The 15,038-nt window shown below is 36.9% G+C and overlaps 1 protein-coding gene across 2 annotated transcripts; it reads right to left on the bottom strand.

Annotated features, from left to right (window-relative positions):
- Positions 1–4,229: 4,229 nt before the first annotated feature.
- LOC5569891 (trafficking protein particle complex subunit 3) lies at positions 4,230–14,581 on the bottom strand. Of its 2 annotated transcripts, none has more exons than XM_001658740.2 (2): positions 14,411–14,575; positions 4,230–4,870 (listed from the first exon to the last, which is right to left on the bottom strand). In XM_001658740.2, the coding sequence occupies exons 1-2, from the start codon at positions 14,447–14,449 to the stop codon at positions 4,373–4,375; spliced, it is 537 nt and encodes a 178-aa protein (XP_001658790.2). In that variant the 5' UTR covers positions 14,450–14,575; the 3' UTR covers positions 4,230–4,372. The 2 variants fall into 2 exon arrangements, with proteins under 2 accessions (XP_001658790.2, XP_021696240.1); XM_021840548.1 differs by lacking the exon at positions 4,230–4,870 and adding an exon at positions 13,201–14,185 and having other exon boundaries at positions 14,411–14,581.
- Positions 14,582–15,038: the final 457 nt, after the last annotated feature.

Below are 15,038 nucleotides of genomic sequence, written 5' to 3'. Positions count from 1 at the left end.
GCAAAAATATTGTTAGTTAAATGGTAGTGGTGATTTTTTTTTCTAAAGATATCACTTGAAACAAATTCATCGCAGCAAATTGTAGCCCTTCAAGTATCAAGTAAGGTCTTCTATAAAGTCACTTTTTTTTCCTTATCCTGCTTGCAGTGAATCTTGATGCGAAATTCTGCAGGCCGCAGAAAAACCTTCAGAGACTTTCTGCTCAGATTCCTTGAGGAAAGGTTCAAGAGAGTAGTGTTTGATCCTTAGCCGAGCAAACGAGTGAATCTGAAAGTGGATTGTTGCGGCTCAGTTAAGGATGACGGATCAATTGGTGAGCTCGTTTCATGCTACTATTTCTAATCTATAAAATATGTATGACTGCACATTCATTCGTTACAACGGTGGGAAGTAAATATAATTTTTCAACAAACTTGAATGGTTCGTCACTTTGAGTGTCGACGTGAACTCTGATTCTTGAATTATTTATGTTTACAATTTTTTTTTTTCAAAACACCCAAGGTAAAACTTTATTTTTGTAATTAAAAAAAAACTTTGAATTGTTCGACACTACAAGTGTAGAGTTGGGAAAGGTTCACTTTATTCAACAAACTTTGGATGGTTCGCCACTGTAAGTGACGGCATAAGAATAAGAGTGTTGGGAATGTTACATTTAGGTATTTGTTCAACAAAGTTTGAATGGTTCGTTACCTCAAGTGTCGGCATAATGTTCTTCTGCATAGAAATTGTTCATATCAAATGAAAATATTATATGTATTTACATATAAGCATGTTTATATCTCACAAATAATTATTCATCATGGTCTAATCACTTATCAAAGTGAATCCTGTGACCCAACGATCCCCCCCATTAACAAACATCCCTCCTAGTAACTGTTGTGGAGATGCTGAGGAAAACACGGTCTCCAAATAGCAAAGGTTACACACTAACATTCCTTCCCTCAATCCCACCTGACTGCAAGGACGCCGTTATTGGCCATGTATAAATAGAGGCACTGAATTATGCACACTGAAGAAGATTATGGCCAATCCCAGCCGAACTTTTAGTTGATTCTTTGTGCATTTTCATTGACTTCGGTCAATCACGGAATAGCAACCATTGATATGTGTAGTCAGTCTAAGCTAAGCTAAGATTCCTCGAGGAAAGGTTCAAGAATTATCGAAGTGATTTTACCTGGAATACTGTCAGGGAATCCTACAAAGATGTCTCCAAAAATTGTTGTAGGGAATCCTCTAAAACTTTTTTCACCAAGAAACTCTTCCAGCGATTTTTCAAAGATTGAACAGGAGAACTTTTCCTGATCCTGGAAACCCTTAAGCACTCTAACGTCCAGTAATTTTCTCAGGGATTACTTAGCATTTTTTTGAAAGATTATTCTTGGGTATCCTTAAGATTTTTTCCACTATTGCTAAAACCGATTTCTCCAGTTGTTGCTTTAGGAAATGTTCCAAAAAATTTCTACAGAAATTGATTCAAGAAAATGAAAATCCACAAAGTTTTATTTCAGAGTTTTCATGTAGGTTTCTTCAAGAATTCATCCGCAGTTGCTCCCAGGAATCGCTCTAAAAATTCTTCGAGCTGTCATTTTAGGAAATCTATTAAGAGCTCCTCCAGGAATTCCTTAATAAATTCAACCTTAATTTCGTCATAAAGTTTTTTCCTTTTTTCCTAGGAATTTCTCCATCATTTCATTCAAGGGACTGCGCTTCGAGAAGCCCAAACAAGCGGATTCGGTTCCCGTTTCGCCAGACTTTTTTTTTTGTCATTTTTGCGTTTTTCAGGGCGGTTTCTTGTTGCGTAGTTGAGAATGGAATATCGACTGATGAGCTCGTTTTATGGTTCAGATTATTATCGAGACAGCGCAGGGAAAATACTACGTTTATGTATTCGTTCAACAGTCAGTTCAAGTCTTGCATAATGTGTAAATGCAACATGCCTTATTTTTGGTCTGACACTAGAGGGGTCGAGTTTCCCTTCAGAGGCTGATATATGACTTTTTGAATTGATGTTGTATGATTAGCATCCTTGTTTGTAAAGGGTTATTGTAGAGCTTACACAAGTTTCAACAGAGGTTACTTTAGGATTTCCTTCAAAATACCTACCGGATTCTTTTTTTATTACAATTTCTGAAGAATTTCCTTGACATTTCCCTGGAGACGTCCATTAGAAATATCTACCGGAATTACTGGAAGCATTCCTGCTAATCCAAAAAACCAATTTTGTAGGAATTCATGAGGATTTCCTGGAAGCATCTCTGGAGAATTTACTGGTTGCATTTGTGAATATGGTCTAAACTGAAACTCTTGCGGATGTTGTAAGAAAATCAATAGATCTCTGAGGTAATTTCTGTGATTATCTTTGGAAAAATGCATACTGAATTGTTCCAAGAAATTTGTGGAAGACTTAAAACAAAATTCTTGGAACAATTCGTTAAGAAAATTCTTGGATAAATCCCATAAGGATATTCTTGGAAGAATACTTTGGGTAATAATCACTTAATGAAATCCTGAAATCTTCGGAGCAATATCTGATTTTTTGGACAAAACCTTAATAATTTTTTGATACAATTTGATAAATTATGAGAAATACATATAGTAATTCTTATCGTATCCTCAAAATAGATTCCCAAAACAAGTCCTCAAAATACACTCCCGTGCATAAGTTTGGGTTCACCCCCTAAAAAACATGCAAAAGTGTTCTGTCCATATCTCTGTGATTACACGTCCAATTGAAACTCTCTAAGTGGCATTCGAAAGGCAAAGAGTTATTCTTACTTCGTATGTATTTTTCCAAAAACATTCTTTGAACTTTGTATACTAAATTTTTACTCAAAGTTGTGACATTTTTCAAAAAATACATTGAAAATTTTAAATCAAAGTGTCATTAGAATCGTAAACTTATATTCTTTGAAGAGACGCCACGAAATTTTGGCGGAAAAATCTGAAAAGTATTCAAAATCAACGAAACAGTCAGTCGAGTCATCGTGCAAAAGTTTGGGTTCACCCCTCAGTATGGTGTATCGTGCAAAAGTTTGGGTTCACCTAAACTTACTTAAATCTGTGAAATCTCAAACCATTCATGTACACGCCATTATTTGCGCTCAAAAAAGCTTTAAACTATTAAAATCGGTTGAAAAATGGCAGAGATATTGACAAAAATGATGTGCGTGCGGCTCAGGTGAACCCAAACTTTTGCACGATTTGCATCATACTGAGGGGTGAACCCAAACTTTTGCACGATGACTTGACTGACTGTTTCATTGATTTTGAATACTTTCCAGATTTTTCCGCCAAAATTTCGTGGGGTCTCTTCAAGAAATATAAGTTTACGATTCTAATGACACTTTGATTTAAAATTTTGATCGATCCAATGCTGAGGAAATTAGATATGATTTTTCAGTGTGTTTTTTGAAAAATGTCACAACTTTAAGTAAAAAATTAGTATACAAAATTCAAAAAATGTTTTTGGGAAAATACATACGAAGTAAGAATAACTCTTTGTCTTTTGAATGCGGCTTAAAGAGTTTCAATTGGACGTGTAATCACAGAGATATGGACAGAACACTTTTGTATGTTTTTGAGGGGGTGAACCCAAACTTTTGCACGGGAGTGTATATATAAAAAAAGTCTGGTTCGATTCTATGGGGAATCAAACTCTTATCACTGATTTCTCTTTGTTTTAATGGCTCCTGTTTGATCCCTTTGTTTGGCCTACCCTTTTGTAAACAATAGGGCGATATTCAAAACTGAAAAGCCAACAGATGGCTCTTTTTCAGTGGTAGTAAAAAAGAAATCCTGAAGCAAAGAAAGCACCACGGAAGATGAACTAAACACAAAAAGTTATGTATTCACTTTACACTTGATTTCTAATCACTACTTTTTTGATCCAGTTTCCTAACTGCAAGTAATTTACGATTTTCATTATTTTCCATACGTTTTGACAGTTCTCCGACTACCATTCTTCCATGCGCTTGTGTTGAAAGTTTGAAAAATTTGAGAATCCAGCGTAGCGCGATCAGTGAGAGGAATACAAACATCAGTGTCGCCGCTCGGCAGCCGGTAAGAGAAACTGAATGTTCGAAAGGTTGTTGTCTATAATTTTTGCCGCTGGCGCCAACTGTTAGCGTTTGAGAACAAAATAAACAGTCGTTATCCTATTGCCATCTTATTGTTTCACCTTAAAAAGACTTCAATGAAAGGAGTTTTCTTTCCAATTGAAATGGCCCAGCTCTAAAGGATAAATAGTAATTTATAATTTCGAACGTATGTTTTCGAACGCAATCCCATTGCTAGAACAAAATCTATCCGATCATGGAATGCAGCGCCCATCTTACTCACCGAAAGCATGTCTATCGTGTCAGCCAGTCCCCTCCTAATCCTCCCCGGCCGGTACGGCATCCTCCAGTCGCCTCACGAACTTCACCCTGATCTCCGTACTGGTATCGCCCTTGAGCTGGTCCTGCGTGAACCAGCACTGCAGTTCCAGTTGCACCATCTCCAGTGCGCCCCGAATGCAACCGCAAATGATTGAACTGTACCGCAGCTGCTGATAATCCTGCGGCAGTTCGACAAACTCCGTCAGCGGGTTCGTGTCGAAGATCAGAGAAAATTCATCCCCGGAGGCGGCCCAATTCGAAATCGTCGGCTGCACGTTGAGGTACATCCGGAAGGCCAGCTGGATCTTGTCGGCCGTTTCCCGCATATCCAGACAACGGGGCGAGTTGGTTCGCGAGAGAAAGTCCTCTATCAGTCTCATGCCCATGTTGTAGCCGATCCGTTCCAGCTGTTTGTTAACGTCCTCCACGTTTTCGAAGTCTCGCAGCATCTGCGAGACCAGGGCTCCATAGGTGAGCGTCAGGAGCTCCGAGTTCTGTGGAACGAGAAAGCATTTTTATTAGAGAGATGTTTCTAGGGCTGGCGCTGGCAGCGAAAAGTGGTGCCGAAAATAGTTATTTTAGTGACCAAATTTGAGAAATTATCCAAAAAGAGACCAAACAAAGACTAGCAAACACTCCTCAGTTCCTAAGAGAATATGGACAGATATATCTCAGAGAGTTCTCCAAAGAATTAATTTGAGGATTCCTCGTGGAATTAGGCTATGAATGAAATTGGTAGGAAAGCCAAAGCTTTGAGCCAACCCTTCTTCAGCAGAAAAGTTAGGCAAAATACAGGACGCTTCGACCCACCTAATTTCAATCTTGTGGCACCCATCCCGAGAAGGAAAAAGAACTCGCAATAACTATCATACCAAAATTAGGTATTGTTTAGTTGTCAACACCTCATTTCGGTATTATAATGGTGTTGGAAAAAAAAAATGTTCAAAAATACTTCATTTTGGTATTCGATAGGTATTGAGGACTGCTGGAGATATTGAATTACTATTGAACTTTTATACGAAAACGCATTATGTATTATTTAGGTATTACAATACCAGATCTAACTATCAGCTTAGTGTTCGTAGAATATGCAGAAGGTATTATTTGAGGTATTTTACCTCTTATGCAGGGCTCATTCATACCTCATTCAGGTTGTAAGGAGCTCGTTCAATGATTCTTTACCGGACTATCCCATGATCCCATGATTTTTTACAACATTTTCATTCGTTTTCATTCAAGCTTAAACTCAGTGATTCGTTTGAGAATTGCTCTGAAGATTATTTCCGAATTTTTTCGTAGAAGTTCTCAGTCCTCCCGAAACCTGTCTAAAACTTTTCTCTAAGATTTTCGTGATAGATTTCTTCAAGTAATCAATGATAAATTTTTCTGAAGAAATTTTCCCACAAATTTCTTTGGAGATTACCTTAGGATTTTTATAAAGTTCAATTTTTTTAAGATTCAACAAATTTTCTAAGGGCCGAATTCTTCACCTTTGTTTAAGCCGTAAACCACGTTTACCCATACGATTAAACCAGGTTTAAGGCCTAAGCGGTGGTGAAGAAACCGCTTATAAGGGTCGATTTATTTACCTTCGCTTAAACCGTAAACCACGTTTATCGATATAGTTAAACTAGGCTTAAGGCCTAAGCGGTGGTGAAGAAATCAGCCCTAAGAATAAAAGTAGGCATTGAGAAAATTGGCTGTAAGCTTTCCAACTCGTTTTCCATACGAATATTTGCAAAGTTCCAGAAGATTGGAACATGTTCAATTATTAATGAAACTTTCTCAATTTGCTTTTCACTACAACATCTTTCCTAGAAAAATATAAAGATGATCAAAGCACGATTCATTTTTGTGTAACACAGTGCGGAAATCTGTAGTAGGACTAATATGCGATTTTCATGATAAGTCAATTTGACTTGCTGTTTTTCCTATTTTTTTTTGAATAAATCTCATTAGTGCAGCTGAAAGAACATTGGAAGATATGCTGAAAACTGAACTCAATTCAATTTCGACGAAAATGTATATGGGACTGACTTGTGATTCACGGTATCCTGGATCTAAGGACTTCTTAAAATCTTGAACGGAACCCTTGGATGTTTTTGTAGGAATAGGCTAGGAGAAGTGGATGAATAAGGGTGAACTTTTCGTTCGTACTTTTTCTCAACGATACATCTCTCTTTCATTTTAGGTGAATCACTTCTCCTTGCCTATATTTTCTTCTCGAGGAATTCCGGTAGGGTTTCTTGAAATACTTCATAAACTAATCATTTCAACACTAGAATAAACCATTGCAAAATTTTCAGGAAGAATTCCTCTACCAACATTTATAAGATATTCAAAATAAGAGTTGAAGAAATCGGTAGAAAGAATATCCGAAGAAAATTCTTAATTCGTGAACTTTATACGACGACCGAAATCGTGTGGATCTAATGTATTGATCTAAAAGTTGTTAGAAATCTTTTTTTTAATTCCATTATATTTTCTGCACTTTTATCGACTTTTCCTTAAGGTGGTCAAGCTTCTCCACTTTCCCCTATACGAAATTCATACGTACCAATGTCGCCATACCATTACAAATTTTTATCTTTATTTCATGTGATAGTCAAAACTGATAAAAAAAAAACTAAACGTAGACTAAAGCGTCACGGATCTTACAAAATTTTACTTTTTTCATACAAAAAGCGTTACGAGGGAAGGAGGGGGTTGAAAATGTTCAATTTCAGCGTTACGTAATTAATGGATGGTGCCTTACATTGAAATTAATGTTAATTTGTTTGTTTCGCCAGTGCGCGGAATAAGGCATTCTTCTGCGCGGAATATGGAAAAGCCTTTCAAATACAGTCAACTCTTCCCAACTTGATATTGAAGGGACCATCGAGTTAGGGAGGTATCGAGTTACAGAACACAAAACCAGTGCAAATGCGATTCAAAGGACCATCGAGGTAGCCATGAAAACCAACGTTTACTATGGTTCTCTAACTCGATATCGAGATATGGAATATCGAGTAGGGGAGAGTTAACTGTACTATCATTGTACTCATTCGACTACTTAAAACCAAGATGGCGTGAAAATCCAAGATGGCCGCCAGATTTTTTTCACTCAAAACAATACTCCTATTCTTCATCTGACTCGAGTAATACACCAACGATTGAAAACTTGTTTCTTTGTTGTACAAAAAATAATGTTTGCGTTGATTGTACTCGCCATATACGTCAAAATCGTAGAACATGGTTTAGAAAATCGTTCATTTCATAGGGTAAGGTACCGCGGGGCAAGTGGGTAAATGGGGTAAGTGAAAATAATTGGTATATTTTACTGAATATGTGAATTAACGTTTTAAACTCATGCGTAAACCTTTGAGGCCATTGAGAACATTACGATAGGTAAGAGATTCTTAAGATTTTTCAGCCATTATTGCATAATAGTGCAAAATATTGTTAACCTGTCAACTATCACTCCGTAACAAATTGGCGACGTGCAATCTTATTTTGATATTTTCAGTAGAAAAAAGTTGCAGAAAATAATTTTCTGTACCACTTCTAAGTTGTTCCCTCTGACAGTTTTGAACTGCAATAAAAAAAAAATTAGAACTAATTTGACATAGATCTAAAAATAACTAAATTGATACACTGTCAATTTTCCAATCACGTGGGGCAAGTGAAAAGTTTCTCATTAGAGATTGAATTTGTGTTTTCTCTTTAGGTAGCTATAAGTATGAAAGGTTCGCAATTATCATAGAACAACAGAACGTGCTGATAATTCAAGAAACACTATCCTCAAAGCGTTAAATGCTATTATTATGGCCAAATCATGGAACTTCTCTAAAAAAAAGGTTGCCAAATTTTACGATATTAATATGTTTACCTCGGACAGCCGATTAAAAGAAAGACGTTGATTGAAAAGTCCAATATAAGGCAACGCACGGAAATCTCGTGGAATGTCTATGTAAAGCTAGTTCAAAATATAAAAAAAATGGGGTATAGGTGTATCCACATAAAAAAGTTTCTAAATACTTTATTGAAGAATTCCTTTTATTTTTTTTTGAAGATTTATCCGCATTGGCGTAAATAGGGAGGGGCCAGGGGGGGCCTGGTCCCCCCGAACCGAACCCCCGAAAAAAAATGGTGAAGAAATGACAATACAGTTAAAACTAGTTTTTAGTATCAAACACTTATGATACTAGACGCATTAAATGCATTTTGAATATGAATTTATGGATGATCATTGTTTGACAGGCAATAGCAATATGTAATTTTAAAACGTCACATACTGCCATACGGTTTCCTTTTTGTCTTGTTTGTTTTAGAACTATAAGAACTGGCTTGATTCATTTGTAGTGGTATTTTTTTATTAGTAAACCAAAGTCTTTTCATATTTTAAAACAAGCTGCTATATTTTGTGATTAATTATCTAGAACGAATCGTTGTTACTGGAAAATGTTTGTGTATGAGAGTTATGGTAAAGTTCCACAAAAAAAATATCGAAAATAAACAATTGTGCAGTAAGCGTAGCAGTTCGTACGTAGACGACAGTGAAGCAGTTGCATTCAAATGTGAACATTGAAATTTCTTTACATATAGTAAGATAGTGGCGGATTCGTACACTCCAAATAATCCAAACGTCATTGTTACGTGAAAACATACGTGTTTTTTTTCCATCGCACTTTTCACTTACATGCACTTCTTACGTTAATCATAGGTAGCCCAGAATGAACGCATGAACTTTGGAACTTCGTTCATTCCACCGGCGCTACATGTAAGAGCTACGTGGATTTTCCGGTAGCCTTTACGAAGCGTTTCAATAGGACCTAGATGGTATTGCATTAAATTAACTAGAATAAAGACCAACCTTATCTCTAATAGGCTTTGGAAGAAAACTAATTCCCAATTGGAAAATGTAAACAAAACTAAAAGATTGTGATATTTTTATATTCAATCTGAGCATTGTCAATCTTGTTTCCCAAATGTAGTGAGTTTGTTCTGTTTTGTTGTAGCCTTCGCGTGCTATAATTGATAGAGGTTATAAATCAGGTGTAAAATATGAAGTAACGCAGGGGTTCTTCGATATTCAAAACATATTTACCTTAAAATCAATCTAACACAGGATTTAAAGTTCAGCAGCTTCTGAAGTTCTGCAAAAATCAAGCGGGCGCCATCTTAGGATTTGCGCTCAACACCGAATGTATGCTGATGTCAAAATGAACTTAGGCACCTACGTGAACTTCACGTAAGTGCGATAGGTAACCTCAGTAACAATTACCGATTCATTATTTGATGGTTATGAACGGCTTAGTGATCTTTATGTTAGTCAGGTGAAGTAGAGGCAAAATGAATTTGGAATGATCTACGTGATTTTTCACGTAGCAATGACGTTTGGATTTTTTTGAGTGTACAAAAAACCACATCGAACCATGTAAAATCGTAAATGTCGCAACAATTTTCAATGCTATGTTGACACCAATTTTATGAAGTTTTTTGATTGGTTATTGCGTTATTTGTATGAAATATAGATAAAACTTGTTTCTAGATTAATGATAAGAAATCGAATGTTTAGGATTCGATTTAGGATCTAGCTCAAATCAAATCAAAGCTCATAAATGCTATAGTGTTCAAGTAAGAGACTTTCACTACAAATATCCAGGCATTGCAGAATTCGCTCTCATTTGAGTATGAAGCACGATCAAAGCGAGCAAAGAAAAACATCCCATCTGTTGGGGTCCACGATCGTCATTGTATCGCAAGGTGTAACAAGTCTGATAAATGGAAGCAGCGAGCAAGAGCCCCAAAGAGAGAGCGATGATAAAATCCATTTTTCTCGTTTGTTTACCTTTGGGGATAGGTGTTTTTCTTTACTGGCACGATAAACAATCCACGAACTTCCACTAGCAATAGTGTTCCACACGCTTGGAACATGTTTAGATGGGTTTTATCATGCACTACTATCCCACAATCTGATCAAAGTTGTAGCAGTATACGATAAACAGTCTCTCATTATGTGCAGCATGTTATGATAGTTACAGAGAGCGATACGTGAGAGATTGTCGCAATTTTCTTAGGATTCAATCCCTGCAAATATAATAAGAGTCGATTATGATTTGGAAAAATAATGGCTATTTGTTGTTTTTTGACGTAAACATTATAATTTTTTTATCAAACTTTCATTGCATGAAAATAAATATGGATAAAATCTTCTTCGAATTTTTATGTAAGGGCGTTTTTATGCATCATAAGGATGATTTGTATTAGTAACTACACAATTGCTTGGAATCAATTTTTGGCCCATAGTGTGGCAAAAGTTCGAATCAGCGGGCTAAACGTTCGACCCATATAATCTAGCAGAGAAATTTACTAATTTCCCCAAATTCACATATTACCTTCAAGTTTAGCGAAATTTGCCTGATCGTGCGAAAAAAGCCACCAACATTTCACATTTTCACCTAGTTTTGCAAAAAACGTTTTTTTTTTGGGCTTTGGGCAATTTTTTGATGAAAAATTAGAGTGTATTTATCTGTAAACATAAGTTTTTATAAAGTATGTCTATCGTAAAAGTGTCGAGTCACACCGATGGGGCAAAAGTTTGATTAAGACAATCAACGAAATTGTATCAAATATGTTGAAGGTTCACTGTATGCTATTTATTTTCAACTGCTATTGTTTTTATAAAAAAAATGATTATACCACTAGGGTCGAAGTTTTGCTCTGCCTTACTATGATTGGATATTAATAAATCCATGAGCAAAATACCTTCCATCCTTTTTCTTCAAATAACTGTTATCGTACGAATTTTCTGACAACAGCTTTATTTGAATACAAAAAAAATTCAATCCTTCAATATGATGGTAGCCAAGCTTATTTAAAGTTTTTAACTCTAACAAAAAAAGGTATTATTCAATCCTATGTTCAAATTTTGTATTCGAGAGGTTTAGAGAAATGAATCGTTAGCTACAGAAATGTTGAGCAACAATAATCCATATTTTAAAACTAGCAAGCATTTTTTTTTTTTTTCAAAGGCATGGGTGATACATTTTAATTTTTATCTTGTTTTATAACTTTGCAAACATCTAGTTCAAATCGAATTGGAAAGATAAATCCTGATTATAATCTGCTTTTAAATCCTTGTATTCTATTCTAGATCAAAATATAGGATTGGGTAGAATACGTCATCTTGGCAATATAATACGAAAACATAGATTTTTAAATAAATTTTTACTATTTTTCCATAAAAGTGACATTTGGTATCTAAGAAAGTTGATCAGTCGGTTTTGGACGATTTTTAGGTTTTGTTCTACCCCTGTATGAAAGTACGCGACTATAATCGGTTCACAAATATTATCGAAACAAGCATTGTTAAGTTATCTAAATCCTTTACGACTTTTATCTCTCATGAGAAGGGGCCGTGGCCCCCCTCAAGTCTGATGGCTGTTTACGCCCATGGTTATCCGACGTCATATCCGATTTTCTTAAAAACAAATAATGAGCGGTGGAAATTCTACAGAGCAGAAATGCATTTACTGTCCCATGGTGTAAGAACTAACATTAGAAATGTTGCAGTTATAATGTTGTCGAATCATTTCAACAAACATAACTGAACAGAAGAAAATTCAAGTAATAAAAATAAAATTTTCTTTGTTTACATGTTACTTATGTTATTGTTCATTGAGACGCCTTAACAATTGTTAAAGGTAATAGAAATCGTGAATGTAACTGTTAGTTTTTGAATTCATTGTTCAAACCGATAAAGTAAAGAGACGTTTTTCAAAAACTTTTTATGTACTTTTTTCTTCAATTTTACATAAAAATCAATTTCAGTATACTGCTTATATTTGGTGGGAGTCAAGCTAAAAAATATACACGAGCTCATTTGTTTTAATTTAAGGTCTCTCGAATTTGAAGAATCCGAACTATGCGAAATCCATTACCCACTTGCCCCACGGTACCTTAAATACCATTGCTCACCTAGTTTTTGTAGCCTATCTTACGCAATTTTTCCTCGGTTTTCTGATGGTGATCTCAGAATTAAAAACTAGTGGTGCGCTAATGGTGAAAAAACGATTTTTCTAACAAAATTCTAAATGGCCGCCAATTTTTTTTTAACTTCAAATGAAAGCTATATCCTTTCTCTATACGATGCCACTTAGTTTGCTATGTGTTCCAAGCGAAATATGAGACATATCACGTGAAGAAATATCCAAGATTTATCAAAAAATTGGCTTTTTCGCAAACTGATTAGCTAGCTGGCGTACGAGGGGTCCACCAATTAGAGAAAACCGAAAGGACCACCCTTAAGTTTTATTGAAAACTAGCGATCAGTGACATAAAATTGGAATTCTAATGATGGGTGCCGTTGGCGGCCTGGTTTCAGCGAGAATTGCTCCAGTGGAATAGTCGAGTTACTGTTTCTAAAGGTTTGTCTGGAACCTCTAGAGTTTTGCACCTAGATTCACTACAAGCAGAATGAAGTAAAACATGACTTCACAGACGGTTTTGGTTGAAATAGAGACTCTAAAGCCTTACCATTAAAAATAGAGACTTGCATTGAAATTGTTACCAAGTTTCTAAGAATAGACCTGCTACCAGTCTTCTATTCTTGAAGTTTTTCCTCGTGGAATCAGGAATTCCTGACGAAACTATGAAATACACCTGAATAGTCTCAAAAGAATCTCTGCTGCCTTAAGAGTCCACATCAGAACAATTAGCTAAAAAATGAAACTTAAGAGTCTAATAAAAATAGAAACTTTGCATTCAACTTGAGATCTCTTGAAAAGCCTGATAACATAATGCATCTTATTAAAAGTGAAAACCAATAGCAACTCATCACAAGTCCAGTCAAAGTCACGATTTATTGATTACTTTCTAGCCTTAAAGTAGCACATAGAGTTAAAAATTTCAATCATTTTTCGTATGGAACCGCCCGCCCTCGCCGCGAACCCGATTCATCGCATGCTTGTGGCGTGATTCGTGCAAATATTTGGGCCTTTCTTTGGGAATCTTGCCCTGCGCTTCCAACTTGGCCCGGGCTTGCCGTCGCTTCAGAATCCGCTTGTACTGCTTGGCGTTCACGTAGAGTGGTTCCTCCTCCGATTCCACGCTGGCTATGGTTTGAAGTGTTTCAGAAGTCCCGGGCTCAACCTTGATGATGCTGGATGGCAAGTTTCCGGATGGTACTGCTGAGGCTGTTCCACTGCTTTGCTGAACTGTGGCATTGGCCGGGGTGAATATGGCCGGATTCTGCACGGTGGCAATTCCGCTCTGGTCCGGAGCTGCCGCTAACATTACTACTGGCGCTGTTCCGGCGGAACCAGCTGCCGCTGTCATCGCTTGATTTGGAATCTGGACGATGTTCCCGTTGATGTTAACGTTCTGGATGGATTCCGTCGGAAGTTGAACCGGTTGATAGAGAAACGTTTGCGACCCGTCCAGGGTGAACTGGAGCATTTGTGGTTGGGCCGTTTGCTGGACGGGTTGCGCCTGTACCATCAATCCTTGAGTGGGTAGTGAAGATAAGGGAAGGACCTGAACGGACTGTCCACCGGAAACGGCACTTCCGCCAATCGATTGCTGAAGGGATTGTAAAAGCATCTGTTGATTGCCATGGTCCTGCAAAGCCTGATTCAGCTGCAGCACTTGTATGGGAGCTCCACCACCGAGAATGCCACCTCCAGCACCAGCACTTCCGCTTTGGTCTCCTTCCATCTTGATGACTATGGACGCATTTTTGCGATTCGACGCCCCTTCCGGTTGCATTTTTCACTTAACTATTTTTTCTCTTCACTGAACGAAAAAACTTCCGGTCTCTAGCAGAAGCACTAAAAATACACAAACAAGAGACAGATGAAGGAGAAAGTGCACTTTAACAATGGGACGGCCCGAGAATCTGTTCTGGTTTTTGGTTTGGGGGAAGGAACGATCCGGATTATGATTACTGTTCATAGTAAACTATTGACTGTGTGTTGATGGGGAACGGCTTTGACAGTTTTGTTCCTGAATTTGAGTTGATCCAGTAGAACATGCAAGCAGTTTGTTGTACTCACCACTTTTTTGGTATCCAAGCGCGTATTTTGACGGGACATTCCGAGATTTTTGTACAATTCGGAGGAGTTTTTCCTAAATCAAAAATTTATCTGCACGATTATTGATCATCACTCGCACTTTTTGTTGCTTTTTTTTGTTGACGCGACTGGCGAGAGAGAGAATGACAGTTGCGCTTGGCTTGTTTAGAAAACGGCTTGTTCAGAAATTGGTTAGAAAATAGGTTTGGCAGATTCAACGTAAACGAATATGATCTAATCTTGAGAAACCCGTCTATGAGAGATTCAAAATTAGCTTATCCAAAAAATTAGGGGTATCCAATTTCTTAAATATTCTGAATCTATGTCAAACATTGAACAAGAATTCAAAGTTTCACAATTTTCCGTGAGCTGGAACTGGAACTATTTTTACTTTTGAAGTTAGTATGGAAACCACTTTTGAATCACCCCTCGATTAAGACAGCAGATAGATTCGACGTAATCCCGCACTTTTATTCGCAATCTTGTACTTTTAACCGCTCTTATGCGCTATAATGACTAAAACAAAAACTTTCAAATTCAAATTTACCGCATGTGAGTTCAAACCGTAATGCAACCGATCCTCGTACTGTCAACTATTTATTATACATAT

This window comes from Aedes aegypti, chromosome 2 (assembly GCF_002204515.2).
Source record: "Aedes aegypti strain LVP_AGWG chromosome 2, AaegL5.0 Primary Assembly, whole genome shotgun sequence".
NCBI lineage: Eukaryota > Metazoa > Arthropoda > Insecta > Diptera > Culicidae > Aedes > Aedes aegypti.
Note: the sequence above shows the minus strand (reverse complement) of the source record. Positions and strands in the feature narration are given on the sequence as shown.

Coding starts and splice junctions, on each gene's coding strand:
- LOC5569891 (XM_021840548.1), bottom strand. CDS start 14,123: ATGCAACCGGAAGGGGCGTCGAATCGCAAAAATGCGTCCATAGTCATC.